The sequence below is a fragment of the Arvicanthis niloticus genome, chromosome 26 (genome assembly GCF_011762505.2).
Source record: "Arvicanthis niloticus isolate mArvNil1 chromosome 26, mArvNil1.pat.X, whole genome shotgun sequence".
NCBI classification, from domain to species: domain Eukaryota; kingdom Metazoa; phylum Chordata; class Mammalia; order Rodentia; family Muridae; genus Arvicanthis; species Arvicanthis niloticus.
The window spans coordinates 35,941,897-35,960,058 of record NC_133434.1 but is presented as its reverse complement, the minus strand read 5'-3'; the positions used below and the strand labels follow the sequence as shown (position 1 = coordinate 35,960,058).

General features: G+C 43.3%; 1 protein-coding gene across 6 annotated transcripts in view; it reads left to right on the top strand.

Annotated features, from left to right (window-relative positions):
- The window catches only part of Iqch (IQ motif containing H), a 182,362-nt gene that overhangs the window by 109,592 nt on the left and 54,608 nt on the right, over positions 1-18,162 (top strand). For all 6 annotated transcript variants that reach the window (XM_076925732.1, XM_076925733.1, XM_076925735.1 and 3 more), the window contains 3 exons: positions 2,016-2,207; positions 15,194-15,314; positions 17,510-17,796. In XM_076925732.1, the coding sequence (XP_076781847.1) occupies positions 2,016-2,207; positions 15,194-15,314; positions 17,510-17,796 (600 nt within the window). The remainder of the gene's footprint in view (positions 1-2,015; positions 2,208-15,193; positions 15,315-17,509; positions 17,797-18,162) is intronic.

The window sequence follows — 18,162 nt, the reverse complement described above, 5'->3', positions numbered from 1 at the left end:
TACCCATAGCTGTAACAGTAAGTAGAAAAGACCATTGCCATTCAAACATCCAAATTATCAAGAAATACTACTTGGTAATTATGGAGTTTATACAATTTATTTTCACCTTTATTGAATAACCCATAGTTGCATGAGTTTTCTAAGGGCTCCAACTGTGGCTAGTTTTATATCTCCTCCATGATGCCGTGTCATGGAACATCCTTACAATCCTTTACCAAATAGACACAATTCAGGACAACACATTGTACTTTTAAATAAAACCATTTTAACTTTGTAGTTTTAGACATCAGCAGAACCACAAATATTCTCTTTAGTTTAAAAAAAATAAGAATCCATTTGGTAGTCAAAAGAATAGATGTGCTGCATGGTTTTATGTCAACTTGACACAACCTATGACTCATCTGAGAGGAGGGAAATCAATTGAGAAAATGTCTCCGTAAGATCTGGCTGTAGGCTGGTCTGTGGGGCGTTTTCTTAGTTAGTGATTGATGTGGGAAGGCCTAGCCCATTGTGAATGGTGCCATCCCTGGGCTGGTGGTCCCGGGTTCGATAAGAAAGCAGGCTGAGCAATCCATGTGAAGTAAGCCAGTAAGCAGCACTTCTCCTACGGCCTTGACATCAGCTCCTGCCTCTGGGTTCCTGTCCTGACTTCTCCTTCAGTGATGGACAGTGATGTGGAAGTGTAAGCGGAATAAACCCTTTCCTCCCCAAGTTGTTTTGGTCACGGTGCTTCATCACATCGATGATAATGTTAACTACGACAATAGAGAACAGCAGTATTACTGTCAAGTATAGGATGTCACAGCCAAGAATAGCATGGGTAGTTACAGGAGACACATGCTTAGTGTTGCTGTTGCCTTCTGGGAAGTACAGACAACAAAGCTGTTTTGTGATCTAATGAGCTGTTTTTCTTCAAAGCTATAATAGAACAATCTTATATAGAATTAAGTAGTCTTGCTGTGGAGACTTTTGTCTGACTCAAATACAACACAGATGACTTATTGAGTGGTACACAAGCTGTTCCTTTGGTTCCTCCTCTGACCTCTTTCTATCCTTCCCCCTTCCCCAGCTGTCTGCAGGCTTGGATACTCAGCCCATGGACAGCAAATGAGTGTAAGGTCCAGGGTCACAGCAATCCAAGAGAAGTGTTGTTCTGCCACTCAGTCCTGTATGATGACAGACAAGTTAAATGACTCAGCCCCTTAGTATTAAGTGTAATCACTAATGACACCTTCACTCTAGGTTACTATACTAAGTGGGAGACTCACATATAGGATACACGAGCCAAGCGCTGGTTCCTGCTGAGTGTTCAGTAATGCTACCTACTGTTCTTACTATTATTTTGGAATTAAAACTTGGATTTCTATCCCTTAAAATTTCATCTATTAAAGCCTGTTATTCAGAGTATTGTTTTATATGAAATGCAGGGCAGCTGACCTTCCATGAAGGCTGTTTCTGCAAGTGTTTTTATCTCTGTTTTCTGTTTTTCTTTATAATACATTTGCTCATGTCACTTATACAGTCAACTTGGCCAAATGGCCAAACAAATGTATGTCAGTGAGGAAAAAATGTCTTATACATGACAGTATTTATTTGTTTTAGATTACTGTATTTAAAAGCTCAGTGAAGTTTTCAGAACAATATTTTTTATTGTCTTAAAATTATAAAAAAAAATCATTTGAATAATCAGTAAAACACCCCAGTAGCTTTGAAAGAACAGAGACAATGCCAGGATTCCATTATAGATGTTTAAAAGGTTTCCTATTCCTTCGTAAGTCAGCATGATAATAATAGTTTTTAATTTCTCACAAATATGATTGTATTTTTAAAATGGCTTTTATCCCATTGGTTAGTAATTTCTTTATATCACACATCACTTAAAACTTCTTGAATTTGTACTAATGAGTCAAAGGGAACTTCGTGAGCAGACTATGTAGACGCTCAAAGCACCACAAGCAAGACGCTAGAACAGAAAGGAAATGTGTTTTTAATGTTGCTGTACCTTTGCTCCCCAGATGATAGAGCAGCTGAGCCAGCTAGTGACTGATAACCTGGGAATCCAACGCTGGGTCTTTAAAATGAACACGGAATTTGGAGGAAATGGGACAGCATTTTGTGACATTGCTTCCCATCTACAGTGCTACAACTGGGTGCTGAAGGAGAGTAACAGATTCGGCCATGAGGACTGGAAAAAGAAGTGGGCACAAGTGAGTGGTCAGTGGTAACTTACGCCACAGTGCTGTAGATAGTTAGGTGACCAGCTCCTTTCTGCTGGACTTAGCTCTGTTATCTATCAGCGCAGCCTTTCCTGGGCCTCAGTCTAAACCTACAGCAAGAATGTCCTTACTGGGTTACTTAGATGTCCATTTTGGGGGCCCAAAATGTCTCCCCCCCCCTCACATCTTCAAAATGATTATGATAGCTAGGAAATAACTAAAATGCCATATTCAGGGAGCACGGAAAGTCTTGCCCTCTGCCCTGAGCACACCCTGTGCCTCTATCAGCTGCTGGGATTAAGCTCGCTGTGTTTTATTATGAGAAATTCTACTAGCAAATGGTGCTCACTGGAAGCTAACGTGTAATAGCATTCTGGCAGAAGCCATGTTTTTGAAGGTATTCCAAAGAAATTTATGTAACTACCAGTCCCTGTGAGATGCTGAGAGAAGAACAGACCCCAGAAGAAAATTCCCAGCAAAGCTGAATAGTGTGCTCGGTGTCTCCGGCTACGAGTGGGAGTGTGTAAACCTTTCCATATGTGTTGGCCAGATGAATTATACAACCTCAGTCTGTTCCAATTTTGCTTGATAGTTGTATGTGGCTTAACATTTAACCTGACCTCTACACACCATCCCACACTGTATCCTCATACCTAGCTTCTCTTTATTGCACCCTGTTTTGGGTGACCTGCTAGAAAAAAGAAGACTGAAAGACAAACTCCTTAACTGGTTCCTTCTCTCCCAGCATGCATAGTGGCGGGCTGTGCAGTGATCTGCATCTGCTTTGTGAATCCCACTACAGAAGTCTATGAATCAAGAGACAAGTGATAGAAAGGAAGGAACACACTGGTGGGAGCCACATTATTCTTGGGCAAGTGAGATGAGGAATAAATCTTGAGACCAGTGAGGAGGGAGAGTTCCCTCTGATAAATGGGTCGGTCCTTCCGATGATCTATTCTGGGCTCTCTTCTCCCTCCAACAGTGAGTGGACTAAACACAGTGCCTGTCATGGCTAGCTCTTTACATGTTATTTAAAGGACACCAGAGTGAATTACTCTTCTAGAAAAAAATAAAGCAAAGAAAATGTACTTAATTTTGAGGCCCACAGAGGTTTCTGCTGTGTTCTCTTTGAGCAGGATGTTGTCCCTTTGAAGCAAAGCTGTTGAACTTAAACCATGGAAAAGTCTCACACTTTCATTCAAAGAATTGAAATACTACTTTGTACAGTGTTTTCTGGCCTCAATGTCTCAAACCAATAATTTTTAAAGAATTATCTTGACGTTAGACTATGATAAATGTAAAATGTTTGACTTTGAGTTTTAAAAATGTTTACAGTACTGACATTTGGTTGAATTGTGGTTAGAACCTCACTGCAGATTATTTAATTTCAATTATTTTAAACTATGCCATTTTAAATTGTTACCAAATACATTTAGCACTGTTGTTAATGTTATTAAATTTGAAACTCTTAAATAATTAATGATCTCTTTAAATCATTTTTAAAAACTTAACAGGGAAAGATAATTATTCAGAAACCCCGTTATAATGTATGGCTCGTGCTTAGCTGTGATGTGTGAGAAGCCAAAGATAAAAATAAAAACACAGCACTCGTGTGCTCGGGCCCTCCTGAGGGGGCTCAAGGACAGTTTACGCCTTCAAAGGGAGACCCTCTTCTGAGTGGAGGTGAACTGAGGGTATTTATTGAGAATTTAGGTGGAACGCACCTTTGTTCCAGAAGACCATTGTGATGGTGTGCATTTAGACATCAAAGCATTACTCTATGAGCACAAGCGTGTTTTAATGCCCTATTACAGTCTGCAGACCTGTTCCTTTTGATAATGAAGATGTTGTGTCACCAAGCCTAGCCTGGCACATACAAAACATACGCTGGCAGGTTATTAAAAAATTTCAGCTTCTTGATGAAAGACTGTCCTGCAGGCTAAGAGTCCAGAGAAAGACTCCATTCTGAGAGAATTATTAGACATGAGAATATGACTGTAAGCACTGAATTATGTTAATACTTACAAATAGCGTCATTTGCATAGCAGTTTGCGACATGAAGCTGTGAATTCTCTTATTGGTACATTGTAGACAACAGATGAAAGCAGTGCTGTGTGTGGGGTGGGGGCTGCTGTGGAGTCTTACGCAGACGCTAGTCTCAGGGGTAGGCAGGATCCAGTGTAGGCACAGACATACCACACAACGATTACCTCTTTTGCCTCTTTCTCTAAATTTGAACTGAGCTTTTGGCTGGTTGCGGTTAAGACCTGAAATAAAGTCGCATGAGTTATCAGATGCTAAAACGCCCAGTCACCTTGGAAAGTTCAGTATGGGGACATAGGCATATTTCAAAAGCAGATAGGCCGCACTGAACCAAAACACAAATTTTCATTTTTCCCCTGGAGGCTGGTAACAAGTCTCTGCTTGTCATCCTATTGTCTAGTGAAGCCAGCTCCCCGTGCGTCACCCACCGGGTCCCAACAAGCTCGGCTGCTGAGTGCGCACTGCTTGCCGAGGTTTGCGGATCCACTTGCACAATGCAAGATTCCTTGCTCCCGAGTCAGGGGATTTGTTTCAGTCAGTAGGGACGAAGACTTAAAACACGCTTGTCGGAGAGAAGCCTTGCCAGTCTGCTTTCTGTCCTGACTGTCTTTCTTGTGGCTTCGCTCTGTTTTGTAGGAGGGTAAGTCTTCCGTCTCTCGTGCTACTTTGTTTTACTGTGCTACAATGTTTAACATGTGGTATTCATTTAAGCATCGCCCAAAGGGGAAGATCCAAATTCTGGGCTCCCAAACTCAGAAAGGCAGAATAAATCACACTTATCATTAGAGGACTAGGTCAGCAAAAACCATACCATTACAAAGGAGAAGCAGCACCTCAGTGTGCTCAGAATAGCTCCCCCCCCGGGCGCCTGGTAAGCAGCGATGGCACCCACTCTCAGGTGGCTGACCTAGGGGCCTCCTGTAGAAGGTGGGACAGCTTTATGAGGTGAACTCGAAGAGGCATTGACTCATCACCACAGAATGTTTAGTAACGTTAGAAGATAATATAACCACATTAGAGAGATGTCTAACCAAGTAAGTGTAAAATCACTTTGACTATTGCCTTCGTTCTCTGAATTAATACTCAAATGTGTGTTGTCTCTCATTGCTTCAATAATTGTGATCTATGCTAATTAAACATAAGATCTTAGCCCCATCTACTTATCTTCATCACAATTAATGGCTGCATGTTACCCCATTTTGTTAATTAATTCTAATATGCCAAAACACTCACCTGTCTGAAAACTTAAGCTCTTCTCCAGTTTTGTTTTGTTTTTGGTTTTTTGTTTTTTGGTTTTGTTTTAAATTGTGGACCAGAGAAATGTCCACGTAGTATATGCCTTTAAAACAAAACAAAAACAATTCTGCCTTGTTTTCCCTAGGAGAAAGCCCATGAGTAGGGGCTGTAGCTACCAAGAGTGCTCGGACTCTTGTACGTGCTGTATTGATAAGAAGATGCCAGTGGCTTCCAAAATCCTTAGCAGGACATGGAGCTGAGCCTGTCTAGAGGAGACTCCCTCAAGCTCCTGGAGGAGCTGTCCTCTGAGGCCCTGGTTTTGTGGCCTATGCCATGTACTGCTCTTCTGCCAGATTTTCTGCTTCCCACAGACTTTCTCAAAGCACAGGTGTCCCTGGACCACACTCACTATTCTCGAGTGCTTCCCTTTCCTACAAGGCAGTGAACTGGGAGGTGAGGAGAGCTGACATTATACATACCTCAGCCGTAGAAGGGAGGCACCTGCTCAGGAATCCTGAGAACACATGTGAGGTGCCCCACCACATACCTTCCTGTCAACGTGCAGATTTGACAACAGAGAATCCTATATGTTACCTTTGGCCCAGTCACGGGGAGATACACTTTGGTACCTTTCTCAATTTAATGCACTGTTGTAGTCATTTGAGACAGCCTATGAATTATCACGTGTTGAGTGGTCTACCTTCACGATCAGATGTAGCACAAACACAAGCAATTCAACTTCTTCTTTTACACGAGCCACCAGAAATTTTATTTGTTTTTGTCCTACTTATTTCTAGACATAGTTCAGGTTTATGTGGTGAACCTTCTTAAGCAGAACAAGAGTTAAAATGGGTCAGTCTGAGGCTGAAAACTCAGCCATTGAGTGAGTACTCAGGGTAAATGGAAGGGCAGCTGGCTTCACGAGGTCCCACTGCTCTGCCTCTCTTAGAGCTTCCTAGGAAACTGCCACAACCAAATCACCACGGTTCTCTAAGTAGCCCTTTCTTTATCTGGAAACAGAGAGCAGTATACCTATCTCAGGGGGCGGTGACAAGGGTTAAATGTGCCCTGTGACCTGGCAAGCAATATTCTTAGCATGTGAAAGTTTAAGATAGTGTTGTTTTGTTGTTTTTTATTATGAATATTAATTAAAGTTGTATTATGAGAAAATATAAACAATAGTGATCAAATAAATACAAATTAGCTGTTCTTTGGCAATTCGGAAGGTTATTTAAAAGGCCTTGTAGTTGTCAAGACTACTGAAGTGTGCATCAATGATCATTATACAAGATGCTGTCAAAAACTCAGGATAATGATCCAGTTGTCTCTATGCTTTGATTTTCCTAATTAATACTTTTAAAAGAATAACCCTAGCTAGCATCCTGGTCTCTCACCATTTGAGAATAGAAAGCAATGTGCTTAGTAGAGCTTTCTCCATGTTGAATAAAGAGGCTTGATACAGTAGAAATTATTCTGACCAGAACGTTGAGTCTGGATGCTTCTGGTTCCAGTTGGCATATTTTCTAATTAGCATAGCAGCATGTCACCAAGACCATTGGAAAGTCTTAATCATGTACATATTTTTTTTTTTTTTTAGCTCTGAGAATGACTTAGGACGTTTTCTTCCAGTTCAGTGGTTATTTTCATGGTGCTGCCAGAGTTGAGTTTGAGGTGCTTCTCTGTGCCTGAGGATGATGACAGGAGAAGGAAAATTGCCTCCCCAGTTAAATGAAAGCCTGGGCACCCCTTCCGAGGACCTATAATAATCAGCTATACAAGCTGTTGGCTTGTGTGTCCTATTGATTTAATATGCTTCTAATCAGTACATAAAGCTATGGGCCTGCAGTGTTAATTTTTCATATACTTACAAAGTACCCTTTGATTTTCTGTCACACGTTAATTACAGCGTTTTGCCATTAAATAGGAAGCTTTGTGTAAACTAATTACTAGGTAATCATTGTCTACTGCAAGCGTGCTGTTTGTACCTTTTATTTTATTCTAAAAATGCACAGATCTCAGTCTGGAAACACACTACCTTCCAGCCATTAGCTCTCACTAATTCATAGCATTACTGTGGAGAGTAGAGGAGCTGTAATTGTTGTGGTATCAGAGCTGTTAATTACCGGAGTAAACAGTTGAAATGGTGCCAAGGTCTATTGTACAAGGCAGAGAAGAGGAGGCTTAAATGTTACTCCCGCCATCTGGGGACCGGAGGAGAGGCGAATGCTTGAAAACAGCGCGAGGCGCCGCCGCCGCTTCAGCTCCAGGGTTGGCGGCCATATGGATCCAGAAAAATTTGAATCAATTGAATTTAACTGCCAGTTTTTTCACAATAACTGCGCGGAAGGAAGGAAGGAATAAAGCAGAAGATAAGAGGAACGAGAAGTGGTTAGTGTTTTCACGTCCAGGAAGGTCCCGCTGGAGTCTTTTTGGAAATGTCTGCTCTGCTGCAAACCACAGAGCAGGCTTAGGCTTTTGGAGTGGATTCAAAGTGAGCTTTTACTCTCTGACAATCGCAGTGCCATGTGCTACTGGTCATCTGTCCTTGGTGCCCCTTGGTGAACCAGGGATGCCCTTGAGAAGTCTAGGACTCTCTGTAACTGAGCCAGACTCAAGACAAACCGTCACTGTGGGATTCACCGGTCTAGTCCTGTGCATGATCTGTGAAAAAAAAAGAAAACAAACAAACCAATTTGCAATGTTGCTACACCTTCCTGACTCCATGTATCTGATGTGTGGAAATATCAAAAAAGGTCTCTCTTTTCTCTTGATCAAGAAACAATGCTGTGAAAGAAAGAAAGAAAGAAAAAGAAAGAAAGAAGAAAGAAAGAAAGAAAGAAAGAAAGAAAGAAAGAAAAGAAAGAAAGGGAAAAAAAGAAACTGCTGTATGTCCATCCTTTGTGTACAGAATAAAATACAAGACTCTTGATAATCTCTCCGTTTCATTCCTGGAACTCAATCTTCCCCGTTACTTGAATGATAATCGGGGATGTGTGTTTCCTCCTGTCTTCAGTCTGCAATTGAAGAGCGTGTATCATTGTCCACAGTCGTCCCCGTCAGGTATTTCTCTACGTGCCCCATGTCTCTACATGGATAGGAAGAAACCTCACTACTAGGTTATGGCTACTTCTACTTATGGTTGATTTAAACACAGCATGGTTTCCACTTTAAAACACTGGATAAATTTTAAAACAGTCATATGTATTTACTGGTTGCCACTCTTTCAGTATAATTTCCTTGAAAACTATTTTCCAATGGTAAGAACATTTGTCTCTCCCCAGCCATTTGCTGCAGTAACTACTTTTCAGTGTCATTCTCTAAACACGAACATCTTCTTCTCTTTTTAAGCCACCCTGGATTACTGTATTTATTTCTAATCGTTCCTTTAGCAGATGTTGAAGTAATTTGGGGTGTAATGTAAACAAGTCTTTTAAAGAGAGAAATCACAGACAGTCCGGGAAGTGAGGGCAGCGTCTGTCGGGGCTAGTGTGATGGTAGTTTTGCCAGGGGAGGAGGAGTTTTTCCCCTCCTTCTGTGTATGTGCAAAGTTCAATTAAGAATTTCTAGAAGCACTTAATCTTTATCTATTGAACACCCCCCACCCCCCAGCATGCAGTGCGACAGGATGAGCCTAGAAAGAAAGAAAAAAAAAAAAAAAAAAAAAAAGCTCTGCTCCCCGTGGAGAGGGGAAGAGAAACAGCAGTCAGTGCTGCAGAGTGCAGAGGGATGAACTTCTCCGCGGAAGCAGTCGTGCTGAGCTTTGGAATGGAAGTACAACATATGTGCCTCAGTTGGACAAAACGCTTCTCGAGTCACATCGACTGCCAGGCCTGCGTGTCAGTACAAGGTAGAGGCCTGGATAATGAGGGGCAGACTCCTCAAGAAGCAGCGAGCGGGTAATGCTACATAAGTATGGAATTATATACCGCGTTTCCAACATCCTGTTTAATGAGAGCCGCCACTGCAGCGAATCACTTGCCGCACACCCGAAATGGGCCATTAGCTATCAAGGGAAAATTGTCTTTGCCGCTTTTAGCAGATGGAGCAAATATTTTACAAAGCAATTTTACATACCAAAAACATTTGTGTGCTTTGGTAAAGCTGGTTGTTTTACATTGTGTTACCTTCCTACTGCAGCATAATTTTCCATCTCATCGAAGACAAGCTTGGCATTTTTGATTTTTAAATTCTCCATTAACAATTAAACACGGAGCAGTAAAGCTGTCCTTAAACTTTAAGTAGGTATGGGGGGGGTAGTTTCCGACTTGTTGGAGACACTTCCATTTCTTTCTTCATCCCTTCGACATATTTTTGCACCCTAAAGAGGGACTGTTCCTAATGATCTTAGTGAAAAGGAATGAGTGAAAACTTCATGAAAGTAATCACCATGCAGGGGGATCAGAGCATCCCCTGGCTTACAGCTACCACTGTGAACTGTGAGGCCATGCTTTGGCCTGCCCATTTGTTATATCCATTTAAAATGCTTAAGCTTCAAGTAACAGAACCTCAACTTAAATGGCTTTTGCTATTAAAGAGAAACTGGCTCCAGATGGTGGCTCAGTAATGTCACCAAGGACCCACAGTTTTCCATCTCTTCTTTGAACTATGCATAAGGCTGCTTCCTTCCTAAGGCTGGCTGTCCTCTGCATTGCAAGATGGCTGCCAGTAGCTTCCAGAATTTGTTCTTGATCCAGGCAATAGAAAGAGAGAACATCCCATCGGATAGCATCTCAGAAGGGCACACTCTTTCTTTCCAGGGGCCCAGTAGGTGTATCCTAGCCAGTGACTGGGTCACATCCCTATCCTGCACCAGCAAGGCTACGCTTCATTGGAGGAGAGAGTGGAAGTCCCCCTCAATCAACCTTCCATAGCAAAGAACAGGAAAAACCGTTTTGAAAGGAAGTGATGGGGGCACATATGCCGTGTAGCCAACAACGGATATCGACTGGACCATTTTTCCCGTATTTAGCATCATACCTGTAGTTGGTCTAATGTGGCCAGCCTGTTAGACTCGCTGATGGCAGCTACGGGCACAGATCCCACTCTACTACAGCACACTGGTAGCAGCTGGGCTTAAACCCAAGTTCTGCTACTTCCTTGCTGTATGACACGAAATAAAGACAGTATCTCTAGACAGTGGCTGTAAGACGGTAAATGTAGGACACCCTGGTACGTGGCTAGAGCGTGGTAAACTTTCATAAGTGAAAGCTATTATTTTACCTTTAAAATGAGCATAGCAGTTTCACAAATGAACAGCCCTTTAAGTTCACCCCGCAGTGTGGGATGCTGTTTGTGCCCACCTTTGTGCCACCAGCCAGTTTCAACCCCAGCACCGTTCATGCTGCATCACAAGTCTCTGAACAAGGCAGGGACATAGAGACTACTCACCCAGAGCTCAGAAGCTACACAGCTCCTGCGGCCATGCTGTGCACTCAGCTGTCACACAAGGCATTTATCCTAAGTAGTCCACAGTTCCCTCAAACTGCAGTCTTATTGACAACCCTAGTTTATCAGGTCTCCGTCCTGCCCACTTGACTTGGTGTCCTGTCCAGAGTGATCAGAAGCACCTATAAAGCATAACTATCTAGGCAGGTCTGTGAGATTTCCTTACACTCTGCCTTAATCCAAAGATTAGGAAATGTTTCTCTGGATTTCTTCTGAACATGACCAAACAATGTCTGATTGATGAAGAAGTTATTTTACTTAATGTACTACTACTAGCAGTTCAACCAAGAAACGACAAAAATGAAATATAAGTTTTGGTAAGAGTGAGTACTCTGATTTGTATCCTTTTATCTTCCTCCATCACACACACACACACACACACACCCCATTTATTGTGCTGAACAATAAATGAGCAAGTCGGTCTGTGCAATGACGAAGGCTGGCTGAGGAGTAAGAAAAGCCCCCCCCCCAGCCACGAGCTCTAGAGGGCATTCCTAGAGCCAATAAAAAAAAAAAAACCATCATTTTCTATCATTTATGACTCACAAGGAATATATCGTCCCCTCCCACACCCCAGAGTAACTGGCCCTGAATGACCTGTGCAGTGTAGATGACAGGCTCTGGGAAATGCCGGATTGGTCACCCATTACCCCTAATTCTACACTGTAAGTCTGTAAACATGTACTTCTGTCCCTGGCTTATATCAGAAAGACAGACATATGATAGGCACACATGTGTTATGCACATGTTTAAGACTTATGCAACCCTTTAGAAATAGGTAGTGAATATTACCCTCTGGCCTCTATTATTACTTAGATAATCATGACCTCAATCTGCCCCTAAGTGCCCCAATGCCCCTCCCCCCCCCCCCACTGAAGGCCACCCTGTCTGTGCCTTCAGTACTGCAGTTCTCGTGGTGAGACATGGGACTTCCTCCAGGTTCCTGTAGCAAGGTTTGCTTCTGGAAATCTACCTTCTTGCTGTGGTAAGCAGAAGTAGCAGTCGCAGCCTGGCACCATGTCCAGAAGCCTTGTAAGTTAATTACCACCCCTCACATACTACGTTGCATCTGACGTGATACTCCATATATGTCACTTCATTTATCTTTCTGAAGCCTTTAGAGGCAGGGAATCCTGTAAAAATCTACCCAAGTAGAATTGGTGCTTCTGAAGTAGCTGGCCCTTCAGGTGATTCCCTGGCAGTAAGGAGGAAGTCTACCGAGAGATTCCTCTCTTCTGTTATTCTGTAACTTGAGAATAACCATCTCCTTATGTTCACCACGGTCATGATTCACTGCATAAAAACATTCTTCTGGGCATGGGAAGTTTGATCTCAAAGCTAATGCCTTTGTCACTCAAGAGCTAGAGGATGTGCAGGGTGGTGGGGGAAGACACCTGACTACAGCAGAGGGAGAAGGCTTCTGGGAAGAAGAAAGGATAAGAGGGAATGAGCTAGGGAGAATGACAAAGGAGGTTTGAGGGAGGCAAGAGTATAGCAGTAGAGGCCAGGCATATCACAGAGGCTGTCGCTTGTGTGTTTCTTGTGTAGGTCAGCATACAAAGTAACGAGCTTCCTCATGCCAAGTGTACACCTGCGTGTCACACTTAGTTTTTGCACAGTCTTGTAAAGTGTCCTGCTGAAGAGTTCGCAACCTGATGGACCTGGTTCGCAAGCTGATGGAGTTTCTAAATTAAGCCACAAAGCTTTCATTTTTCTTCACTCTTCCCCCTCTATCTTTTTCCTTTGCAAAATAGCCCTGTAGTACATTTTTTCCCCTCTAGTACGGTTACTTAAATGAATAGACATGATGGGATGGAATAGATGGTTCCCTTCAAAAGGAGGGGGGCTGAACAAAAAGAAGTCTCCACTTTCCTGAGAGAGGCCTGGGTTATGAGGTTTCTTTTCTCTGCCATTCAGTTTTCCAGAAAAGGGCAGAATCTGAAGCTAGGCCTCACTGCTCTCCATGTAGAGACAGTCTTCCTCCATGAGACAGAAGGTTGAACTAAAACAAATGTGAGTCTAGAGAAAGGGCGCTATTCAGGGAAGAGAGGGGCTCCCCGTGCTGGAGCTGCTTGTTCTTGAGTTCCACAGGAAGCTTCAACACGGCCAGGATGTTTACAGAGAAAACAGAGTATCCAGGGTGTGGATGGGGGTGGGGCCAAGGCCCATTGCTTTGACAGTCATGTCCCTTGCTTTACTGCACGAGCAACAGAGAAGTAGCTCTTTCTAGCAAGACTCTGACTCTTGTGCTGGCAAACCGTCCTGAGATAGGCCAGAGCCCTCTGCTTCCTAGTGCGTTTCTGTTTTGTATATCCACCAGTTACTAAGGCCGACGAACGACACTTAACCCACAGGAGTTTCTGGGTAGTTATGAAATAACTCAGATTGTTTGGACCTGCCCATCATATACTCGAAGATTCTTCCTTTTATTCTGGATTTTCAGTGGGCATTCAACCAGAATCAGCTAGTTGTTTCAAGGAGTGGGGGTGGAGTGGGACAGCAGAGGACAGAGGACAATCACTTTTTAATGTTAGGGAAATTGAGGGAAATGACTGTGCAGAGGATTGCAGCCACTCTCGCCCTTAGAGCTGATTCTTACAAATTACTGTGTTCAGTCTGAAATTCATAGATTGCCTGGGACCCCAAAGCAAGCTAGAGCTTTGCTTGTCCCTGCTCTGCGTCAGAACATGAATAATACTCACCACCAAACGTGCTTAAATGCAGTGCCCTCCTCTGCATCTTGCAGAAATAACATCTGAACTGTGGCTTCTATCTGAAAAGTTCCAGTGACGCTCAAGAGCATTGTAACTTAGGAGAGAGAAGAACGCATCACAGCAAGCCACACCTTTTATATAAAAAGATAGACTTCCTATTGACTTGAGAGCTTCCTACTGGTTTTCACTCCCCATAGAAGGCTCTGTTGTCTCTGGATCATCTCAACAATGACAGAGGTAGGGACCCATATAGTTAGACAGGTGACTGGAGTGGGAATTTCTGGTTTCTTTGGAAACCCATGTGTGTCCTGTGATGTTTTCCTGGATACTGTTTTATGAGAGGATGTACTGCTGAAACAGACACATGAGGTTTTTCTGGAAGCTCTCTGGCGAAAGGGCATGTGATGTTTTTGCTGGAGCAGACGCTTGAGAGGACACGTGATGTTTGGAAAGGGTGTAAATATAACCCAACTGACAGTGGACGACACTCTGGCATTGGTTCACCTTGCTGGGCTTTATTGGTCTTTGCTGACACCGGTCTTCGCTGACAACGTTATTGCTTTGGTTCACCTTGCTCTCTTCGCCAAACTTCACTTGTCATGACTTGGTAGGGAAAAACACACCAAAGAACCCATGCTGATTGGTAGAGCCTCTTGGTTTCTTCTGGATCAAACCGCTGCTACTGATTTGAATGGACTGGACTTCTGACAATGAAGGTTGGAATCACCTCAAAGAACTACTTCTAAACAAGTCCCCCTTGTTCTTCTTCCTCTACCTTTGATCACTGGGCTGTAAGGGAGATTGAAGCATTTAAGAACCCTTATTAAAGTAGGGGTTTTTTTGGTTTTTTTGGTTTTTTAATCTAAGCCTCTCTGTGACACTGTGGCCCACCAACATTTTAGGTTGTCTAAGGCTGTCTCTGGGACTTGTCCTGTCACTTCAAATCCCACCTTCACCGTTTCAGCCAAGAGTTTAGGCTTTCCTGCCAAAGTTGTAAGAGGCAGCTATCCACCACCAGAGTGGGCACAGATTAAAGAGACGGCAGCGTCAAAGAAAGACCTCACCAACTTGACTGTTCCTCCTAGGCTCAAGTGCAGTAATATTTGTAGACTAAAACTGTTCTCATCTAAGAGAGCTAAGGATCAGGCACTCATCTCCCATGTTACACTGACAAGCTAGGACTCACAGAGTGGAGAGGCAGAGGACACTCTGCAGGTCAGGCTGCTGTAGGTCTGAAGCCTGGGTTACTGATGGCCAGCACAAGGTTGCTTCTGGAGGTAAGATGCACAATTAGCATCAATTTTGGGGAGGGGACTCACTTTGAAATATGAAAAGTGAAATGTCTGGAAAACATAGAACAAACTCAAAATGGCTTTCTGGCTCTGGGTAAACAGTAACCACATTTTTTTTTTTTTTTTTTTTTTTTTTTTTTTTTTTTTTTTTTTTTGCCTGTTGGAGGCCTGGTTTTTAATCACCCCACAAGCAGTTTTCATTTCTGTAGTAAAATTGCTTGTGGTTCTATTTAATTTGTTTCTGCAGGAGTCAGCTCTGGTGAAGATCTCCGAGGAGCTGGCGGGCATTTTAGCACACCACGTGCAGCTAGTCAATGAGAAAAGGTTCCCGACGTGGAGGAAATTCCTCCACGTGTTCCTCACTCAAGGTAAATAAGACTGGAAAGTTCCTGTCGAGGATCAGTATGCACACGCTTAGTTAGGTTCTCGTTCTGGGTCAAGCCAGGGCCAACTCGGATGCTCCACATGCCAGTGCTGGTGTAGAAAAGGCTTCTGCCGTTGGCTTTGCTCTTTTCACGCACCGCCTAAATACTTACCTTGTGCCCAGCCTCCTAAGTAAATAGGAACTGAAGGGACCAAACATGCCATGCAGAAGTCAGGGCCTGGGCATGTCTCATTCTAGACTTGTCTTGAACAGAGGCCCTCCATCTGAACTACATCAATGAACCTGAACAGCATGATAAATTCCAGGATAGCAATGGGAAAGTCTCTACCACAGACTGGTGACAAAAGGCCTCTACTACATCTAGTTTCATCTACTTTTCTCTCCCGTCTTCTAAGAGAGCAGGATGGCATAGCTCAGAAAGGTAGCATTTCCAATCCAGACTCCTCTACAGTAGAGGGATAACATTGAACTCCACTCCTTTCACATTCCTCCTCCTTCCTCAGCCCCATTTTCAGTGGCATTGGGAGGTCACAGGTAAATGAGATGAACACAACAAATAAAGCTTATCTGCAGTCCCAGGGGCCTCTGGGTACCACACAAGGATGCACCCGGGCGAAGGCTTTCCCTCTCTAGGAGGTAGCAATGTGAAGCACACATTGCTTTACACTGCTTAACATGCCTACTTGCCACTGTCAATTGATGGTGATAATAGGATATTGGCCTTGATATATATATATATATATATATATATATATATATATATATATAAAATGATAATATAAAATGATAAGCTGTCATGTGACAACAGAAACACAACAATAATAGCAATAATAGGACAGCAGGGAGATACACTGAGCACACAGTAGGTACCATATGCCAACATGTTATCTCAAGTGATGTTGCAAATCACAAAGGATACCAATGAATTATCATAAGTGGCGGCCAAAACCATCAAGTTAGCTGAACCATAGAGACTCACTGGGCTGCTTGTTTCTGTCTGGCTGCATTCTTCCTTTTAAATCCCTCCAAACTGGCATTCCCTTGTCATACACTATAGCAGACCTCATCTGAAGAACATCTTGAACAAACCCAACAGATAAAGGTTGGATACGCACCCATCAAAAACTCATTTTCCTTCTGAAATCTGACGAGCATTAGGGCTACCCTTACCAAACTCATAGACACTGGACAAAAGTGTCTCTTATATGACTGCCGTTGAGAATTGCTAAAATCTCAGAATTTAACTATATATGCTATTACTTCAAGTACAGGTTGTGAAGATGAACAGAAATTACTGCCCAACTCTTATTTAGGAAAAGCAGCACGTCCTGGTTCTTGTTCACTTCCTCCGTGTGTGTATGTATGTTGGGGGTGCGTGTGCATGCCATGCGCACGGAGGCCGGAGATTGTTGCTGAGTGTCTTCCTGGATCACTTTCCACTTAAGGTCTCTCATGAATTAGGACTTGCTGATTCAGCTCTACCAGCCTCAGGGATCCTCCTGTGTTTGCCTCTCCAGCCTGGGGTGACAGGCACATACCACCACACCCAGGCTCACGTGGGTGAGGGGATTAAACTCAAGTCCCCAGGCTTTTGTGACAAGCACTTCATTAACTGAGCCTGCATTGACTCCCCGGTCCCACGTGTGACTTTCTGTGGGAACCCTGTGGCCAGCGTGATGGCCAGCGTGATGGCCAGCTTTCTTTATGCTGATTAAAAGCACACACCCATTAAACCTTAGGAAAGCAGTAATGTTAGACTGAAGAAAACCATACTGGTCATTAGGATAGAAACAATGGTAGTTTGGTAGTTAATTCCCTCTGGGGGCTTTGACCACATTCCTTGGATTCTTTATTAATGTAATGAGTTGTTCCAAGTATGGCATTTATAAGGTGTTGGTAATTATAATCATAATCAAGACTAGTTACTGTTCATGGAGCCCTCCCATGTTCCACGTACTAGGCTAAATACCATAGACTCGGGTTTCCACACCTCACAGGAGCTTGGCGAGGTAGATATTATGCCCCCATTTTATAAGTAAAGAAAAGCAGGCCAAAGGTGAACTACTTGCCTGAAGTTTCCCCGGGTACGACAAGTGAGAGATCTGAGTCCAAGTCCCCTTGCTAAAGCACAAACCACTTAACTGTGCCCTTTCATCTTCTCCATGCTTTCCCAACCAGGTGGTGTGATTGAAGCATACCCACCTGCCGACAGCGTCACCAATCTCACCGTAGACATGCTGATAGAGCCTGACGGAGAAGTCCGGATGATGTCGATGGGGGACCAGTTTCATGCTGATGGCCCCTTTATTTCTTCTGGCACCACCATGCCTCAGACCTCAGTGGATCCCCAAGTTCTCAGATCTTTGTGCCTCCAAATTGGAAATCTCTGCAAAGAGAAAGACGTGGTCGGCTATTTTTCTATAGACCTGGTGACTTTTATTGATCCGAGCACCTTAGAGCAGCAGGTAAGTTGGATGGCTGGCACGTGTGACACTAAAATACCCTCCACACCCATGTGGCAGGCAGTATCAGAGAGCATCCAGTACTCACTGTGTCCTGATGAGCCGACTGTAAATCTGCATCTGTGCCATCTGTGCTAACCTACAGGAGGCCAGGCTCTCTGTCTAAAAATACAGGGTCAACGTTCGATCAGTCATACAAGGTAGAAGTTTAAATGACTGAAACGTCTCCAACCTAGCTCTGTTAGTTAGGCCTCCCCTTTCTGTCTATTGGTGCTATTGGAAAACTATTTCACACTGCCCAGGGTCTGACCCTATCTACAGTGCATTCTTAAACAGAAACAGAGTTAAGAGCCCTTGCAATCTGTTCTT